The sequence below is a fragment of the Pieris brassicae genome, chromosome 11 (assembly GCF_905147105.1).
Source record: "Pieris brassicae chromosome 11, ilPieBrab1.1, whole genome shotgun sequence".
Lineage (NCBI taxonomy): Eukaryota > Metazoa > Arthropoda > Insecta > Lepidoptera > Pieridae > Pieris > Pieris brassicae.
Window position 1 is genome coordinate 1,621,620 of NC_059675.1, and position 19,165 is coordinate 1,640,784.

At 32.7% G+C, this 19,165-nt stretch overlaps 1 protein-coding gene across 1 annotated transcript; it reads right to left on the reverse strand.

The window, feature by feature from the left end:
• Positions 1 to 337: 337 nt before the first annotated feature.
• Positions 338 to 17,806, reverse strand: LOC123716689 (tyrosine-protein kinase receptor torso-like). The gene is made up of 15 exons (XM_045672536.1): positions 17,375 to 17,806; positions 11,821 to 11,854; positions 11,595 to 11,737; positions 10,033 to 10,291; positions 9,891 to 9,967; positions 8,528 to 8,663; positions 7,611 to 7,762; positions 6,036 to 6,150; positions 5,380 to 5,516; positions 4,525 to 4,717; positions 3,543 to 3,708; positions 2,485 to 2,892; positions 2,218 to 2,355; positions 1,646 to 1,828; positions 338 to 824 (listed from the first exon to the last, which is right to left on the reverse strand). The coding sequence occupies exons 1-15, from the start codon at positions 17,519 to 17,521 to the stop codon at positions 752 to 754; spliced, it is 2,361 nt and encodes a 786-aa protein (XP_045528492.1). The 5' UTR covers positions 17,522 to 17,806; the 3' UTR covers positions 338 to 751.
• Positions 17,807 to 19,165: the final 1,359 nt, after the last annotated feature.

The following is a 19,165-nucleotide window of genomic DNA, read 5'->3' on the forward strand; positions in this document are numbered from 1 at the left end:
CTATTAATATATTTGAATATTTTTTTTTATAATCAGGGATTTTCTACATAAACATTAAGTAATTTGAAAGCCTTAGTATTTTAAGGCCAGTAATTACAAGGATAATATAAGTGAAGGCAGTTGAAAATTAAGTATATTGTTTATTGAAAAATAGTTACAGTAATTAAAATACATTACAACAATTTTAATCAATAATTATACAAATCACAAATGTATTACCAATGTTACAGAATAACTATAACTATATTAGTCAATTCGAGATATATAAAAATAGTCATATTAATTTGTTAGTAATAGTAAATTCTTAAAACTATACAGTATAAAAAAACAACCTTATTGATATACCGAGATCATAGGAACATTTTAATGAATACGTCACTTTACCTATGTACAATCAAATACTAATTTATATATTTTTAAACAAGTCCTTAATTAGTCAAAACAGTGTTATACGTTTATTTATTTTCAGTAAATTTGTTAGGATTAAGACGTATAACGTATGTATTAAGTTATGCGACTATAATGTGATATGTACTTATACGGTATATATAAAAGATTAATAGACATTTCTATGTAAAATTAAATGCTGTGAATCAAGTAACTGTATTAAATTGGTTAAAAAAACTTTTCTTTTATTCGTGAGACACTGACACTTTCCCGATATTATACAAGTGTCTTTAGAACTTTTGCCGCATATAAAACGTAGTAACAGAATATGTCTTGTCAAAAGCTATAATAGCTTTATGAGTCATTAATTATTCACAGCAGGAGCGTATTTAGTTGTGAGAGAACGTTGGTAGCGGTTCGTCCATGGCCATTTGCCTCTGAAAAATTGTTTTTACATATATAATTGGTATTGGAAAGTTCGTAATTAATTTTGGTTAGAACAAGTGAATTATCAGTTTTGTTGTTCTTCATAAGATACTGAAAGATATGATTTCAAACTGAAAGTTGCAAAATCTTCGCACAATATGTACATTACCTTACCTTTTCATCGTTCAGCTATTCTTTCATTTATTTATATGGACATAGACAACATTTATTACTAATAAAACACACACACAATAATCAATTTTTGTAAAGAAAAAGGTTGAATTGTGTAATGCGTGTGTGCTGTGTTTGTAATTGGCCCTGGCTCAGCATTATGCTGAGGATCAGAGTTGCTCGACAGCGCTGGTCATTCTGCCAAGGCCACAGCAGCTAGTTTGCGCCTCAGTCGCGAAAAATCAAATAAGAATCTGATACTCAGTAGAATCATAATAATAATAGTAAAAGTTAGCAGTGTAAGCAATGAAAAAAAAAGTAAATAAAATTAAATGAAAAAATAAGAATAATTGTTAAGTAGATAAATAAATATTTTTGGGCGGATTAAAAACTATATTACTTTAGTTATATAGTTGATATCTATCTATATAAAAATGGATCTCATATCATCGCATCACACGTGAACGGATGGAACAATTTTGCTCATTCATTTTTTGTTGTTTGTAAGGAAAAGGTTAGGGAAGAAAATAAATCCACAAGATTATTGAGACGTGCTGTTTGTTGTTGTTAAGACAGGACAACGTGTGTCCGATCAGCTTAAATTATCGCTCGGGTTTGTGGGGTTTTTCTTATTTTAAACGAAGGCTGAAAGAGAACTTACCGCATAATCATCCGTACGTATCTTTGAGTCGTAGGCCGTGGATACGCCGGTTCCGGCGGAAGTTGTAAATCGAGGTAGTGGTGTGCGCTGGCGCATAATAAACCATCCAATGCGCGATGCAGCTCCGTGAATGTAGGGCGGGATCGGGGTCGTTCATTCCAACAGGATAGCATTAACTCATAGCTGTCAAGGATGAATTTCAACAAGGAATCGACTAAATACATTTATTAATATCATATTGCATTGGTCTTTTAAGACAATATATAAATCGGGTTTAATTTAATAAAGTTGTTTAAACTATGACACTAATTATGAAATGTTAATATTTTCCACCTGACCAAAGAGGATGTGAGGAAATATTTGAAGAGGCGGGAGGGCTTTAACTTTGTTTAGCAGTAACATTTTAGACTTGTTTTTAATATTAAGTAATTTTTATCGTTTGTTTGATGTTAAATTTCAGGTTTATTTTTTTAACTTTTTGTCTATTAATGTACTTATGTTTTCTGTTTCATATATATTGTTTATCTATGTTTACTGTTTTATGAATGAATAAAAAAGAAAGAGGCACTTACAGTTGACCCGAACAATTAGAAGGTCTGGGCATGCGGTACCCAGCGCGAAGCAACCGAGGCAGTCGAGCAGCACCCACTGACGGATATGGAGCACCTCCCACGGTCACAATCTCCCACATTACCACACCGAATGACCAACTGGCAATAAAAATAGTATTTTGATAATTCTAATTCTACACAAAGTAATTTAAGGGAAATACAACTAATTTATGGTATCAAGTGACTACGAAATCTAATCTAATTTTTTTTTAAAGAAAATAAACTTACACATCACTCAGCGTTGTATAAATCCTATGCGTTAGGGACTCTAACGCCATCCATTTAACTGGCATTTTTCCGTTTCCCTTCTGTTTATATTGGTTTTCTTGGTACACGTCTCTAGAAAGTCCAAAATCTGCAATTTTCAGGGTCCTATCGGCAGTTACCAGAATATTTCTCGCTGCCAGATCCCTGTGAACTACTCGATTCGAGGCAAGGAACTCCATGCCCATAGCGATTTGTCTGCAGAAGGAAAGGAGGTCTAAAACTGTTAGTTCCGTGTCGCAAATTCCCTGTAGGTCGTAAAGTCTGTTGATTACGAGCTGGGAATCCTTGGTTTTGATGTCTCTATAATCTTGTTCTTCATTGTTATTGTAGTTTCCATTGCGGCGAGTTACCATTAAGTCCCAGGAGCATCTAAAAAAATGCGTCAAAAAATGATAACAAAAAAGGGAAAAATTTAATTATGATTTTTAAAAATTCCGTCTATGTCTCTTAATAAAGAAAAACATCTAGATTAATTTACATTATTTACAAATTACAATCTCTTAAACTACATAGTAATAATAAATATTTTAAAAAGTTTAGTTTGGTCCTTGTGGCCTGTGTCCTTCAACGCTGGCAGCTTTTCCTTGCTGTATTGCGATACTTATTCGTTGACGTTGACATCACCAGCTCTGGGGTCACCGGCACTATATACCAGTCAACTTTATTCTTTAAATCGCGCCTGTGCACTTGAACCCTACGGCCCAAGAGTCTCTACTCCAAAGAGAACAAAATAGAAGTTGGAGGAAAGACACTAATATTTGAGCCGTTTATTATTTTCCACCTGCTTTGCGCCAGATTTTATGCTTGTCCGAGCTTAGTTTAGGTTTTAATAAACGATACTTTTATCGATTAATTTATACAACGCAAAATCATTAAAATTATGTGAATAAACAAGAATATAAACGTTTGTTCTTCGTATTCGTCATTTAAACATAAGAATGTTATATTACGATTTTTTTACTTGCTGTTGGCCGAAAAGCAATAAAATCTAATATTCTAGTCACGAGGTATACACGTACCGAAGAAAAGTAAGCAAATCTCCCCTGCTGCAGTACTCCGCAATGATGAAGGGCTTCCGTCCCCTGAAGCAGCCCACTAGGCTCACAACGTGCGGATGACTCCCCACACTCTTCATCAATTCCATCTCAGCTCTGAATGACCGGATCTCTTCTACTGAAGGAAAATCTGTTCATGGCAAAATTTTGATAAATAAAATCTTATATAGCAAAAACTCAGCTTTTCGTCTCTAATATATAATCAAAGTCGCAAAAATATTTTAACTATGATTGTTTTTTAATACAGGGAATAATAATTATAATAATTAATAATTAGAATAATATAGGTAGTTTAAATCTAATACACTAACACTAAATGCTTTTAATACTATAAAAGCAGTAACAAAGTAAAAAAAAAATATCAGTTACGCATTGGTATTAATCGTGCTTTAATCTATTTAAAATAAGCGCAATTTCTAAGACAAGCTAACAGTGCACCAGGATCTTGAACCACTTGGCCTTAACTTTTACCAGTTACCGAATATATTAATAACTCTCATTATGTTTCATTACAAAATAGTAAATAAACAATAAAGGCTGCAGACGATAAGAACACCTAGATAACAAGATAATAATAATAATAATAAAAACAGTTTCTTCCAAATAGACGTATATAATCTAAACATTTAAAATAAAATTTATAATAATGATAAAAATACTATACTAGACTATTTGTAAGGTTCGTGAGTCACCGGGGAGCTTTAAATAATAGAGGTTTTTATTGCTACTCTATATTAACCACTCGCTTACAACAAAAGCGAAATAATGAAATGTTAATTGCTAAGTAACGAATGATGGCAATGTAACAGTCGAAGAGAGTGCCTATATCTGGCAATACTATTGGGGCGTAACTCTGACGATTTAGGAAATCGCCACGCTTATAAAACTAAGAAAGCCTGATTGAGCAAAATGTACTGCCTTGGGTCGTACACCATATACTATATACCTTTCAGCATTTTCACAGCAACAATCTTATCGTCAGGAGACAGGGTTCCTCTTCTCACAACTCCGAAAGCGCCTTCGCCAATAACCTCATGAAGGAGCAAGCGTTCAGGCTTCACTTCCCACTGCTCCTCCGATCCGGATTCTACGCAACAGATCTCCAACTCGGCGTCTCTTAAAACTTTTTCCCTAACGCCCTGTTATCAAAATGATGAATCACTAAAAATACCATGTTTTCATTCGACTGTCTTTACGCATGTTAAACTAATATATTTTGCAAAAAAATATGACTAAACAATCTTAAAATTGGAGTTTGTTTTTATTCTAATGAATAAAAAGCATTAAGAACAAAAAGTAACTTACAACTTACAATTTCTAGAACATAAAAAAAATATTTTTGTTAAATTAATTATGAAATATATTTATGAAGAAAATATGGCTAGAAAAAAATGTATGTAAAAAATCTAAACGGTATCAACAAGATTTCTAAAATTGGCATTCAAATTTCATACATACACCTTTACTGCGGATAAAAATATACGGGTCAATTGCTTTGGGGTTGTAAGTAAATAAATTAACCGCGTTCCGATATCCTTTACCCGTCTCAAAACCGGGTAAACCCGGTGCTTGAACCCTGTCGCATCTAAAAGATATTTTATCAGAACAAGAATATATGTAATCTTCCACTTAGTAAATGTCCACGAATAAACAATGTAAATACATATTTATGTAGGAATAGAGAAAATAAAAACATACAACTACAAAGAAATGGTTCGAATAAAAAAAATATATAACAAATTTAAACGGTATCTTCAACATTTGTAAAGATTAGAAATAAACGAGCTTTATTATTAATTACCGGAAAATACATGTTCCTTTTCTTAATGTCGCGTTGTCGTTTCCACCACACAAAAAAAGTTGCGATTATTGCTGATATCACGATAACTTCAGCCCAAGCACCGATCAACAAACTCACCGAAGCAGACTCTTCAACGGCTGAAATAATATAATTGTAAAAACCTATTGCATATAATCTACGGTAGCTAAAGTATGTGAGACTCTACGGCATACATTCATTATTTTTCAACAAATTGTAACATAGTAAACAAAAAAATGTTAATAAAACGAGTTTCAGTGCACACCTTTTAATAAAAAAAATCATAACGACATTTCTTTCCACAACAGTTGTTTACTAAATGAACATTCGTGACAACTGCACATAATTCATCAAATTGGAAAACGTAAACTACTTTTAATTAACATTGTCGTACACATAGAAACAGTGTTTAAAGGTTTATCTTAATTTTGATAAAAAAATCATCGGAGTTATTACATTGTTTTAATTATTTATCGCGCCCGTGCGGGTTGATATTATTCAAGCATTATGTGTTCGCATACATATCGAATTTTTTCTTAAGAAATAACATATATCATATATTATCAAGGCTGGTTAAATTTTAATTTTTGATCATTACTAAACTTTTAATATTATAAATGAATGTAAATCATACTCACGCGGAAATATATTTCTCCGGAAGGTAAGAGCGTGACCAATTTTGTTTATAGCATCTACAGTTACATTATAATATCCTCTGCCTGTCACATTCGTAAAATTTGCTACAGATGACAACTGAAAGTTTATATTAAAAAATACATATCAATTGTGACATGTTAATTTAACTTCATACAATAAACACTAAAATTAAGAAAATATGTTTATTATGGAATATGAGATACAGGTAGAAGAAGAATACGGAGGGTGTATGCCGAGAGAAAAAGCCAGTGTAATAAAACTCTCGGTACTCTTTTAAAATAGAAAATCACCATACAAAATGGCAAACAACAGTTATTGTAAAACAAATCTCGCAAATTATAAATTGCAGCTCTTTCTTCTTTGTATAATAACATTTTTTAAATATTAGCCATATTTTTTTTGATTAATAAAAATAATAATACGACTACAATGTATATAAAATATACATTAATAAACACTTAGAAGTATATTTGACTTAGGTGTCACCTGTGGTCTTTTATAGACGCAAAACATCGTAGTAGGTATAACTTAATATACAGCGCTATGTGTGTACCTGGTTCTAAATTTGTTTATTTAATGTATATTTGGTACAATTTTTAATTAATTTTATGGAAATACGAGTTTCCGCCTATTTCCTTCGTAATCATTTTTTTTTAGTTTCTTTGAAATAAATTATTAGTATTAGTTGTTATTCTTGAAGAGCTAAGAAAACGGTTTTGCAGGCCATGTTTTCAACAATTTTTTGTATTTTAAAGGCATTGTATAGGAAATAAATCTCAAAGAATATTGAAATAATATCGTTTTTCATCTCTGATTAAATTGGCTGACTGATAATTGTAATTTAAATAATGATAAACAACTAATGTTTAATGCCTATTACCTCCTAAAGTGAATAATGCGAATTTACAATAACCCTGTATAGATGCATAACAGCATGTAATTTATTAAAGTGTATTATAATCCATTGCAACATTGAAACTGAATTTCCAGAATTAATGATTTTATTGACAAATCCCTTGGCTATTTTCACACACAAGGTCTCTACGATGCATTGCTGCAATTGGTATTTTCAACACTAAATATTATTGGACTATGAGTATCAACAATCTCTTTAAAAAGTTCATTCCATGTGGAATTTTCTGTTTATTTCATTAGTTTTTAGGCTTCTGTGTCTGATGGGAAGTGTGTGTATGTCATTTTATTATATACTATAGATTTATGATCCACGTCCGTAATATAACATTATTTCAAGAAAACCCTATATTATAATCTTAAATCAATATGTTCGCACAGACTAACTGTCTGCGAAAATAAGATTCAGAACCGAGACTTACTGCAAACTACTACATATACTATATCCTTATGTCAAATCCAACATACGACAGTTCACAGGTCTCTTGATATCTATCTTAACACGTATCAATGTACTTATATACTGTTGTTAACTAAATCTTAATAATTTCTTGATGATGATACTGTGTAGTCTATTTACTAGCTCTTATTGTAAAATAATATTTCTTTGAAAATCATAATAAGTATTACAAAATAATACTTACATAGGACGCCTTTATAGTGTATACTTTATCCGCTCTAAGTGTAACATTGTAGTAAGAGGGAGGGAACTTCGGTGGTCTCCATTTGACACTAACAAGCCAGGAATCACCATTTCTTTTAGCCGTTAATGTTACATTTTCCGGCTTTTCGGGCACTGTGGCAGAGGCAATCCATTACATGCAATCGTAGTAATTATGTAATGCTATATATATATACATATATATATGTCAAAGTAGAAAGACGGTTTAAAAATATTACATAAAGTACGGAAGTAATACAGAACAAAGTGTAAGTAATTTATAGGTAGAAATACACGTGTCACAGTTGTAAATTTTTGTGTACATTCATTGTCTGAGAATAGAAAATAATATTTTTAATATAAAGTGATGGCACGAAATAATGTTTTTCCCCTATTTTAATCGCGATTTTAATACTATAATATTCCTTATATGGCAAAAACAATGTTTGTATTGGTAAAATGCATAATGACTTTCAATTAAGCTAAAATATATTAGATACGACAAAAAACAATTATACTAAACATATAACCAAAGAAATAATACATAATATGTACAAAAAGGGTTGAAACATTTACGAAAGGAAAACAAACTAAATACATTTAACTAAGTAATACATAATGCGTCTGTTTTGTGTGTGAATATTATTTAATGCAATGGATATTCTTAATACTCCTTTTAAGCATGTTCCGTGATAGCTCAAACAAGTCCATAAAACAGTAAATATTATTGGACTATCAACAATTTCTTTAAAAAGTACATTCCATAAATAGTGGTCGTTGTATGTCCGGGCTGCGCGATATAAAAATGAGTTATTTCATAGTTGATGTTGAAGTGAGGAAGTGAAACAAAGCACGATTACGAGTCAGTCAGTAACGTATCAAATATTCTCAGCTACTCACAATACTTGCATCCCGGTAGGTCATAACAGGACGGAGTTTGATATTGAAATTTCGTAGTTCCATATTTGCCCTTCACTAGTATAGAGCATTTGTCATCTAGCGGCACTCTCGCAATTAAAGAATTGTTCTTATCTGCCTAGAATAATATACAATACATTTTATTATAGGGTAATGCGTAATTATTACCTGCGAATATAGTTAAAGAGTTTTCACAACATCTTGCCCACGCTGTGGAAAATTCAGCCGAAAGTAATACATATACGAGCTATATTCTAAAATATACAGCAAATTAAAACAAAATTTATTTAACCTAAAAATATGACTATTGAGGCCGATCGAGGAAGATTTAAAAGGACAAACCCAATTCAATTAAGCCATTCTTTTTAAGTTCTTTGTTTTTCATAATATTTGTAAAGAGCTTCAAACCTTACACCTTATTCCACATGACATCTTAAGTAATTAATAGTTATTTAATAATAATAAAATAAATTAAAAACAAAGATTTGTTCCCTACCAGCAGGAGGCATGGTGGAATAGGAGCACGCACTTACTGTTACAGTACAACACGCAAATACGTAGTCGAAATAACTAACATCACCGCATACACGAATTCAACTACGACCAGTCACCACAAGTAGCACCCGTTACGAGTATGACGCATGGCCAGCCATCGGCCCCCTCGATTTAGAAGGAGGGAATGATAAAAGTATTAGACTTACTACCGGTTCCCATATTAAGGGCGTAAAGCGGGCGAGAAGAACTGGTCTTTTTTATCGCCACGGTTTGGTTTATAAAGAAATTGTAGGGAACTGCAAACATTACATTGCGTTTAAAATGTTTGGTTGTGCAAGTGTGGTCTATTTTTCCACCACAAAGCGCAAACAAACTGTATCTCTGTGAAGCACGTACAGGGAAGCCCAAACAGTATGCTGACGGTAATTTATTTATTACAGTTCAACATATCATACAGAACGCTATATCTACGGTATAAGTTACAAGTTTTTTTCTCAATATATGACAATTATGGTAAACATGAATGTTACGAAAAATAATTCTTAAATTATTTTTTAAATTAAAGTAATAGCGGGAAGGCGGAACTGCCCTGATAAGGGTCATTGCAATGGACTGCATGTAACTACATGGTAAACAAAAACTACGCGTGTGATTTTGACGTATGTGTAAATACACCTTAAAGCTAACCTACTAATATAATATTTAGGAGAATATTGTAAATAATAACCATATTAAATTATTAATTTTCTGCTTAAATAAATAAGTTATTATCATCACGACATATTGAAACAAAACAACAGTAAATAGACAAACGCAGACAAGCGGGAAATATAAAAACAGACATACTCACCCCTATACTGCTATGCAATACGTTCCCAAGTGTATTACTGTTACAACGATTGTAAACCTCGAAGCAGACATCACTTGCTAAAAAAATATTAAATTAATTTTTGTGGTTTTGACAAAATTAATGGAAAGTTTGAAATACTCACGATCCGTTGTATTCCATGTTAATTTCACGTCAATATCCGCCGTAGTATTATCAAAATTGTCAAATAAAAATGTATAATTAACAACATAATTCCTTTCCTCAATGTCAGCAGCTATGTCATTCCAATCTTCTATTGAACTGTTCTTCCAATTAGAGGGACTTCCGGAATCATTTACCAGTGCCGACCAAAGTGTAAAAGCCCCAGGCGGTGTATAAATAGACCCAATTTCTGTTTGAGGTTCCATCACATTAAATATTAACTAAAAAAGGATGAAATAAGTGGAAAACAATTATTTGAAGTTAAAAAATACGTGTGTTTTTATTAATCTAAAATAATTAAGTAATTCTACATTATAGTTAACTGCTTTTGCAAACTTCTTCAACGGATAAAAACGCGATTTGATTTGATCAACATTCGTTTCTCGCTTATCTGTAGCGTCTATTTACATACGTTTTTATTTTGATGTGTAGTATTTGTGTAAACCACAGACAATACGTGTAAACCACAGACAAAATTGAACCTCTACAGCTTTAAATTTAAATACATTTCTTGTAATAAGTCTAGTCTATGCATAAATTCAACTGAAGCGTAGCTTGGTTTGCTACGTGGCCTCGCGGATTTAACGACGTCAAATCGGTCGTAGCATATATCCTTCGATAAATAGTCTATCCAACACGATTGAATATTAAATTCGTACCAGTAGACACAAAAACGAAAAAAAACCTTTATTTATATAAAATTAAATTGCAATCAGTTTTTCCTACGCCGTAATGAGCACGTGTAGACGATGTGACTATAAAGTAGTAAACAAAAGTGTATTTCCTGCTGTTTGATTGATTCGATTGTTTTGACAGTTCCTCATTTCGCACTACGCAGTCAATGAATCTATTTTGGTTCCACTTTTCCATTTTGCACTCAGGATAAATGTATTTAATTGGACAAAGGTTAGGAGGAGTGTTGGCCTAGTGGCTTCAGCGTGCGAAGCTCATCCCTGAAGTTGTTGGTTCGATCCTCCAATGAACTTTCTCTTTATGCGCGAACATTCGTTCGATCAAGAAGTCAATAAAAACAAGTGTGCTGTCACTGTGTCATTTTTTTTCGCTGTTAATTATACACAAGAGAAATGAAATAAATACATAACCAGAGTTATGTAACCTAGCCTACGTAATAGGAGTAAAAAGCAATAGTTTTGGTTGTTCATACATCATTAAATTGGAGAATTTCTAGTTGGCACGGGCATGGTTGAATGTAAAATATATCAACTTCACTTAGTTGTATCACGTGTTGTAAGAACCGATAATATTTCTTATAGTTTTTTGTTACTCCAACGTCGCAAGCTAGCCCCTAATTTTATGACAATTATAAGCATTGTACCACCTAACTTACTCCCGAAATTATGAAAAAAATTATATTATAAAGTTATTATGACAATTGATAGCTGCTATGGTGTATGTTCTGTATTTTGAAGAATGGTAACTTTTGAATTCATTTCATTTCGAAAATCTGAATATTATGTTTTTAACCGCTGTAAAGCTTCTTTTAGTAGTTCTATAAGTACTTACATAGTCCATCATGTCAACTTCTTCAGGTATTAAAACCACGAGCTGCCAATCATTAGAACGTGGCACTGCGAAGGTGAGTTTTTGTTCTGATCTGCATTTTACTTGCACAGAGGGAGGTTCAGTATCTTTTTCGTAGTGTGTTCCTTAAGAAATTCACATATTAGTTTTGTAGAGACAGACGAATTGGATATAGAAAAGAAATAATGTAAAAAAAGTTGAAACATACCCAGAAATATATTCACACATTTATCCACTCCTTCCTGAAAATAAACATTTGGTGAGGTTAATATGAATTATAGATCTTGTCAAATGACATATCCTGTAACCCAACTTTTATATAAATAATGAATGTTACCACTTTACGTTTTTACTTAAAAACATCCTTTGCCTTCCACACTTGAAAAAATATGTACATTGTTTGATGCTCTCCACTGGTCTCTGTTAACGTTATGGGTTTTGAGACATCTGACCGCGTGAGCGCAATAGTAAACTAATGATAATTTTTCGTTATACTATTAAGTCAAAATAAGTCGTTTTACACAAGACAGACGGACTGTAGTAAGCCAGGAGATATTGTCTTTGACATATTACTGAATTTGAAATTATGAGATTACATCACAGAAACGTTTCTCACGCTCCATAGGGTTAAGCGAAATAAATAAACAAACTTTAACGGTTGATGTATTAACAACCGCGTGCTCAATCCGTGATTGAGTAACCTCCACATCACCTGTTTATCAACAAATCAACACACCGAAATAACTCATCACCTTATGTATTTCATTTCTTTAAATCAGTGTAATTTATTCATGTGCCAATTAAGTATTAATTGATTCATTTATTTTTCTCTTCTCACAGTGTTTGCCTGGAATAGGCCGCCACTTGCCCTCCTTTTAATTTAATTATTTAATTTATATTATGTGCAACGAAGTGTTAATAAATAAATAAATTCCTGTACTTTAAAATTAATAAGGTTTCCATATGAAAACCCTTCTGAACCGAATTATGGGGGAGTTTCGTTTTTATCTTTCTCATACAAGACTTGTCTTAATAGATCCTTACCAAAAAGACGAGACATTTTATTGCCTTGTCTGAGTAAATCAAAGACAAATCTCTCATTTTAGGTTAAGGTCTACTAACTTTGACTGTGCGACCACTCCTTCCCTGACGCGAACGGTAGACCTTAACACTATTTAATAGTAGTGTTAAGAAAATTCAAAAATACATTTCGTACATAAATGATGAGATCGTAAATTAATATTAAACCTATGATCAAAGCTTCAAAAAAACATTAAAACATATTGATGATCAATATATACTTGCGATTAAACTTTAATTATAATCGGTAAGTGGCAAAAAATTTAATTGAGATAAACAGAGGTCTTTGTTAAGTTATGAGGAGTTGAATAACCCAAGTATCGGGCATTCGAACAAAAAACCGTGTCAAGTGTTTAGTTAGTGGTCACGCTTCAACGGGCTATATTGTACAAAACATAATTTTTTACTTAAATATGTTTTTTTTTTGTATTACTGTCTGGATACATTGTTTAACTATTATAAAAAAAATATTCGATCGCAACAATGCAAATTTGAAACGAGACATGTGAGTCGCGTCGAATTGATTTCCATTGTCTCGTAATAGTAATCTTATTTAATATTGAAGAAAGCTGATCAGCCCTGTATTTAGAAGAGGACAACTGGGGCTACTGCCCCGGGGACTTCACAATACCTAGACCTAATAAAATAATCTATACTTGGCCTCGCAATAAATTTGTTTATTTGTAAAACCCAAATGAAAACATAAATCTATTTCATTTGGAAAATAATTTCGGCCAGGGGCCTCCACTCCTTTCTTGCGCTAACGCCTTTTGTCTAGAAACCCAGATAATATTAAATTATGCTTTATGTATTATATTTTGGGTTTTCTCAGATTGGCCCTTGTAATTTTCCTAAGGCCTCCCACTTTTCGAATCGAAAACTGACAAACGTACAGTGGGAACTATATATTGTTTAGGTTTGTGGTGGGCAGAGGCGAAAGTCGAAGAGCTTTTTTATCTCAAGGTAAGGCGCTATTATAATTAGTTGTCTTTTGTTAGCCGATAAAAAAGTTAACGTTCAGAATTAAGTATATCAATATTCTACAAATCAATAATATGTTTCCACATTCATTTTTATGGTCGGGCAGGTACTGGAACAAACTTGTGTCTGAAGTAGAAACTCTGCTACATGTAATTTCGGACTTTTAGTCCAATTTAACCCCAAGAAGACACAAGCTTGCACGCTACTCCTCTCGTCGACGACACTCTCCTTAATGCCTCAGCTAGCAGCAGGATACTGGGCGTTGACATCGAATGACGGTCATTTGGAAGGAAGACTAAGTTAGCCTTAGTTAGCAAGGCGAGTCGGTACTTAACCCCGTGTCACCGCACACATGGCCTCACATGGAGGCCTCCCGAGTACCAGCTCCTTCCGCTTGACCGTATTCAACGAAGGGTGATTCGAATCGTCGACCACCAGTCACTTTCGGAGCGGCCCTTAGCGTTGCATAGATGTAGGATCTCTCTGCATCTTCTAACGCATTTATCATGGAGAGTATTTAGAGGAGTTGTACCACCGGATACCTGCAGCTGAGTTTCATCATTGGACGTCAAGGCAGGATACGAAATACCATCCATGTCACCTTGACGTCCGTCGTTCCACAACTAAGCTATTCTTAATAAAGTAATTCCAAACCAATTTGACTTAGGGTCCATCAAGGAAACGTACAATTCTTAATAGGCCGACAGCGCGCTCGCGAGCCTTCTGGCAGTGCGAGTGTCCATGGGCGGCGGTATCACTTAACATCAGGTGTGCCACCTGCCCGTCTGCCTTCTGTAACATTAAAAAAAATCCTTAATAACAAAACATTGTGAAGAAGTTACTCTGTGTTCGCTTATATAACTGGCATCTATGATGTAACCGAAGTTTAAGCCGTGGAATTTTCTATTATAGTAAAAACACAAATGTACCGCGCCTCGCAAACCGCAGCTTTTAATACGAATTCATAGCAAGTTTAAAGCTTTTTAACGGCTTTGTACCTGGTATTGTGGAGGCGGCACTAATACCTATACGGGAAACCGCAATAGAAAATGCAACATGTATTTTCTTGAATGAATATTGTTTATCGCAACCCTCATATTACATTCTACTACATATACTATACTGTAGTGTATATTATATTTTATTTCGTAGGCATTGAAGTGTTATAAATTTGTTTTAAATGCAAATGTGACTGATAAGTATTAGCCTAGCGGGTTTAGCGTACGACTCTCAGACCCTGAGGTCGTAACTTCGAACCCTAGCTGTTCACCAATTGACTTTCAACGTAAGGAAACCGACAAGCCTTAGTCAACAGCGTGTATCAGGCATAGAAGGCGTATCACCTAGTATACACATCAAATGATAACGAAACAGATCCATAAATGTCTAGACGGTTTCAACGACACTAGCTTAATTTTTAATTAAAATTGAAATAATTATTTTATAATAATATTAATTTGTTTATTTTAGCAGACAATCATAATAATCAATATATTGTCCCACATTAATATGTGTATGTGTATGTATTAATAGGTTAATGTATATTTTACAGAAACGGAAAATACGTATAAAATCTTTGGGGTAATTTTATAGACAAGTAGTTAGATAGATACCCATCTATCAATAACTAAGATCAGACGAGATGAGATATCGAAGATTAAACCTGAAATTTTTATTCCTGATTCCTTTTGAGACTGAAACTGAGCGTTTCTTAAAGCAAATTTTACCGCGCACAGCCCCTACGTGGAACCATCCACCCACTGAAGTATGTCCGAACCATTTCGACTACTGCCCTTCCAGAAAACAGCGTACCAATTCTTAAAAGGCCGGCAATGAATATGCTAGCCTTCTGGCAATGTGGATGTCCATGGGAGGCGGGTCCACTTAATGATCTAAGTCTAAACGTCTGCCTTCTATTACATAAAAATAAAATATTTATTGATTGCTCTAATGCGGTTAAGTTACCTGCTCATCTGGATCTAACGATTTATAAAATGCTTAAACTGCAACGCTGAAATGTTCCTATAATTTTTATCCTATTTCTTACTATATTGAGCAAAAATGTTCATTTTTTATCGTTGTAAGGGAAATATTTCCAATCTATGGTGATAGAGTGAATGTTTGTCCATTATGGATTACGATATCTTGCCTCAGATAGCTGACAAAGCCATAAAGATCGCCGCTTTTATTCCATATACTGCTACCGTAATGAATATAATAAGCACGTCAAATTCAGCTTATAATAAAAACCGAAAACATACTTTGATATTTCGTTTGGATATTGTAGCTTACTAGAGTAGACTTTTCTAATATTTTAAAGACTAGATCTGGCATTTAAAGTATCAGAAAAGTCGTAAAAGGATAAAGCTAATTTGTTGCGAATAAAGAAATGTCATAATTTGTGCCTTTTTCGTATTAATAATAGATAGTTAAGTCTCTAGTAACTGTAAACTGTAATAATAAAGAATGATGCTTGGTCAAATATCTAATAAACAGATTTATATATATGTGAAATAAAAGTATATAGGTTTACTATTCGTCCGGGTCCTCACACGCACTATTGGCGGATCCCAGTAAGTTTATAAGATATAGCATTCCGACTTGGAATCGAACCCAAGGCGTTAAGATCCCTATTCGCGTATATGCATCAAGCATGAAATTTAATTTACCTTAAAATCTAATTTGAATTGTTCTATTGTTTATGTCTGCACGATAAATTTAACCTTTCTGCAGTAATTATCTTGTATGTATATTCCGAAATAGCTTTAAGTTTAAGACATATACGCATTTTTGTATGAAAGCCCGTAACCCTCCAAATGGAGACTATTATTGAATCTGTGTTATTGATAGCATTCCTTTAAAGGTAGCTGATCTCCGTCTAACACACACATCACACACAATTGACTTTTAGGTACAAGACATCATTTCCTGGCGTAGGTCTACACTATATAAGTATTGCGCAAACAGATTTAAAAACTAACTTAGATAAATTAAACTGACTTGAAATTCAACATAGGACCTTTATCCCCTGCCTAATGTCCACCTCCAGAAAGGCGTGGATCTCTCAACGTTCCCCGAGTTAACAAAGCAACGCACGCGCAAGCCTTTTGGCAATGTCCATGGGCAGCGGTACCCTTTAAGATCCGCGTGCCGGTTTGCCCTTGTTGTATAAAAAATACAAAATTAAAATAAACCCTAAATATTTAAACTCAAATACATTAAAATTTAAGTTAGGGAATGAATTTTTTTCTCAAAAATATAGAGATTTAACTAATAGCCTCCTTTTTTGAAGGTAATTAAAAATTATTGCCAATCGTGAGCATACAATGCTTAACTACTTTGATTTTATTCCGTATTTGTATACAATCTGTAGATTATGATTGGCGAGAATCTGATGCGCATTGCACAAATCCGAGATTTTAGGATCAGCCAAATAATTCTCAAATTTACGAGTATTTTTGTTATAAATTGTATGTAACCCGTGGACAAGAGCATTGAGACCAAATGCAATTGAAGGTACTTTGAAGTAAATACCCGATAATTTAAGTTTGCAATAAAATAAATATTTGGTTCATTTATTTAATCATAGGGGTTTTATCAGGTAATTTTTTTTAGAATTAAGTTTATATAATACAATAAAATATTATATGTTAATAGTTTTAAAATAAAATTATATATGTTTAGTATAAAATCATACTCACCGATTCGAACATATCAGAACATACATCACAAGCTAACCTCTTAAGCTGCTCTTCCGTTAATGGTAAATCTGTTAATAAAGTATCCGCAAATAATCCCGGTAAAAAGGCACAAGTTTTCATAATTAACAACCACGCATATAAATGCATTTTATCAATGACTTTGGCGGAAATATTTTACAACAATAGTATTTCTTATCGATAACTTAGTTTACGCATTATCACACGTACTTTAATAACATCGGCTTAATAAAAACATTACTCGGTGCAAATAAAATTTTTCGTCATCTTATTTGTCGAATGTAATTAAATATTATGAAATCGTCACTTGTATTACAAACTTATTCCCATAAAAAATATTTTTTTATTGTTTATGGTACACAGATGTCAAATGTCAAAATTATGTATTTTTTATATTTTCAAATTCATATAGGACGCGCGTATTGCGTGACTTATTCGCGGTATTCGCGCACGGTATGATTGAACCTCGTATTGTAACTGGAGCGCAGCTTATGAGCTTACGGGAGGAATATTCTACCTGCTAGTATTATTTTCCTAACCTTGATAAGCGATCTTTAATCATATTCAGAAATTTCAATGTGCAACTTTATATTCGCAAAAAAAATTACTGTTGTAGTTATTATAGAACTGTCTGTCAATAATTATGTTAAAGTAAAAAATAGTATGAAAATGTTTACAAAATCTTATCTTTTATATAATTTAATTTTTATTTTAAATTTAGAACAACAAGATGGATTATGATTTATTTAATCAAAGGCCAAGTGTGAAACCAAGCCTTATTGTCGAAATTTAGTAATTGTAACTTTCCTTTGGCTCCAAATTAGAGTCTAGTTGGTTGCATAACAAATATATGTGACCGGTAATTCCGGAACAAGCTTTTTAGAATTCGTAATATAGGAAATGATTATGCAAAATAACAATAATTTCAAGATATAGCGAACAACACGAAGCGATTTTGAAAAAAAATGGGTTCGCCATAGCATAACGCGCATTTAGGCTTATCTTCCGAAACAGAGATGTGTATCTGACCTATTTAATAGAGGCTACAGCAATCCACTATTGCGATAAGCATTCTTATATGCGTCTAAAGATAAACAGCGGTGGACACAACTAAAGAAGAAAGGTATAAGCGTACCAATTTTGTATTTTAAGATATTCAAAAATTTTGAAGTCCCAATCTTCCTTATAATATAAAGATATATTATAGAATAAAATCATTGGTTTCAAGTCAAAACTTGGTCATACCAAGATGGTGAAATAATTTAAATTTCTAATTCTGCAGGTGTGAATTGTCCGTTCCTACAGTTTTTTTTTATCTTGATATACGGTAATTGGAGTGGCTTTCTGTCATCGGTACTTTTTTTTGGATGTTTGATAATGTGCAGCGGATATTTACAGACAAAATTATTGAAAACTAGTTCAGTTAAGTGATGAGTAAAGCTGTAACTGATGTTTTTGCTATTACATAATGTAGCGGACCCGACACACGTCTAAAATAAAAAAAATAAAACCTTTTTTAAGTAAGCTATAACATTTGGACTGTAAAATAAAAAAAAATAACATCTAATAGTAAATCTAAACCATTATCGAACGGAAAGAAAACAACCCAAAAAAATTCATCAAAATCGGTCCAATTTAATAACAAAAACACGCACAATATATATATTATATGTATATTGTTTATCGGATACATGTTATAAGGTTCTGTAATATTTATTATTATTAGATATATTTTATCAGTTGGTCAATTGTATTCTTTTTAAACTCTTTATG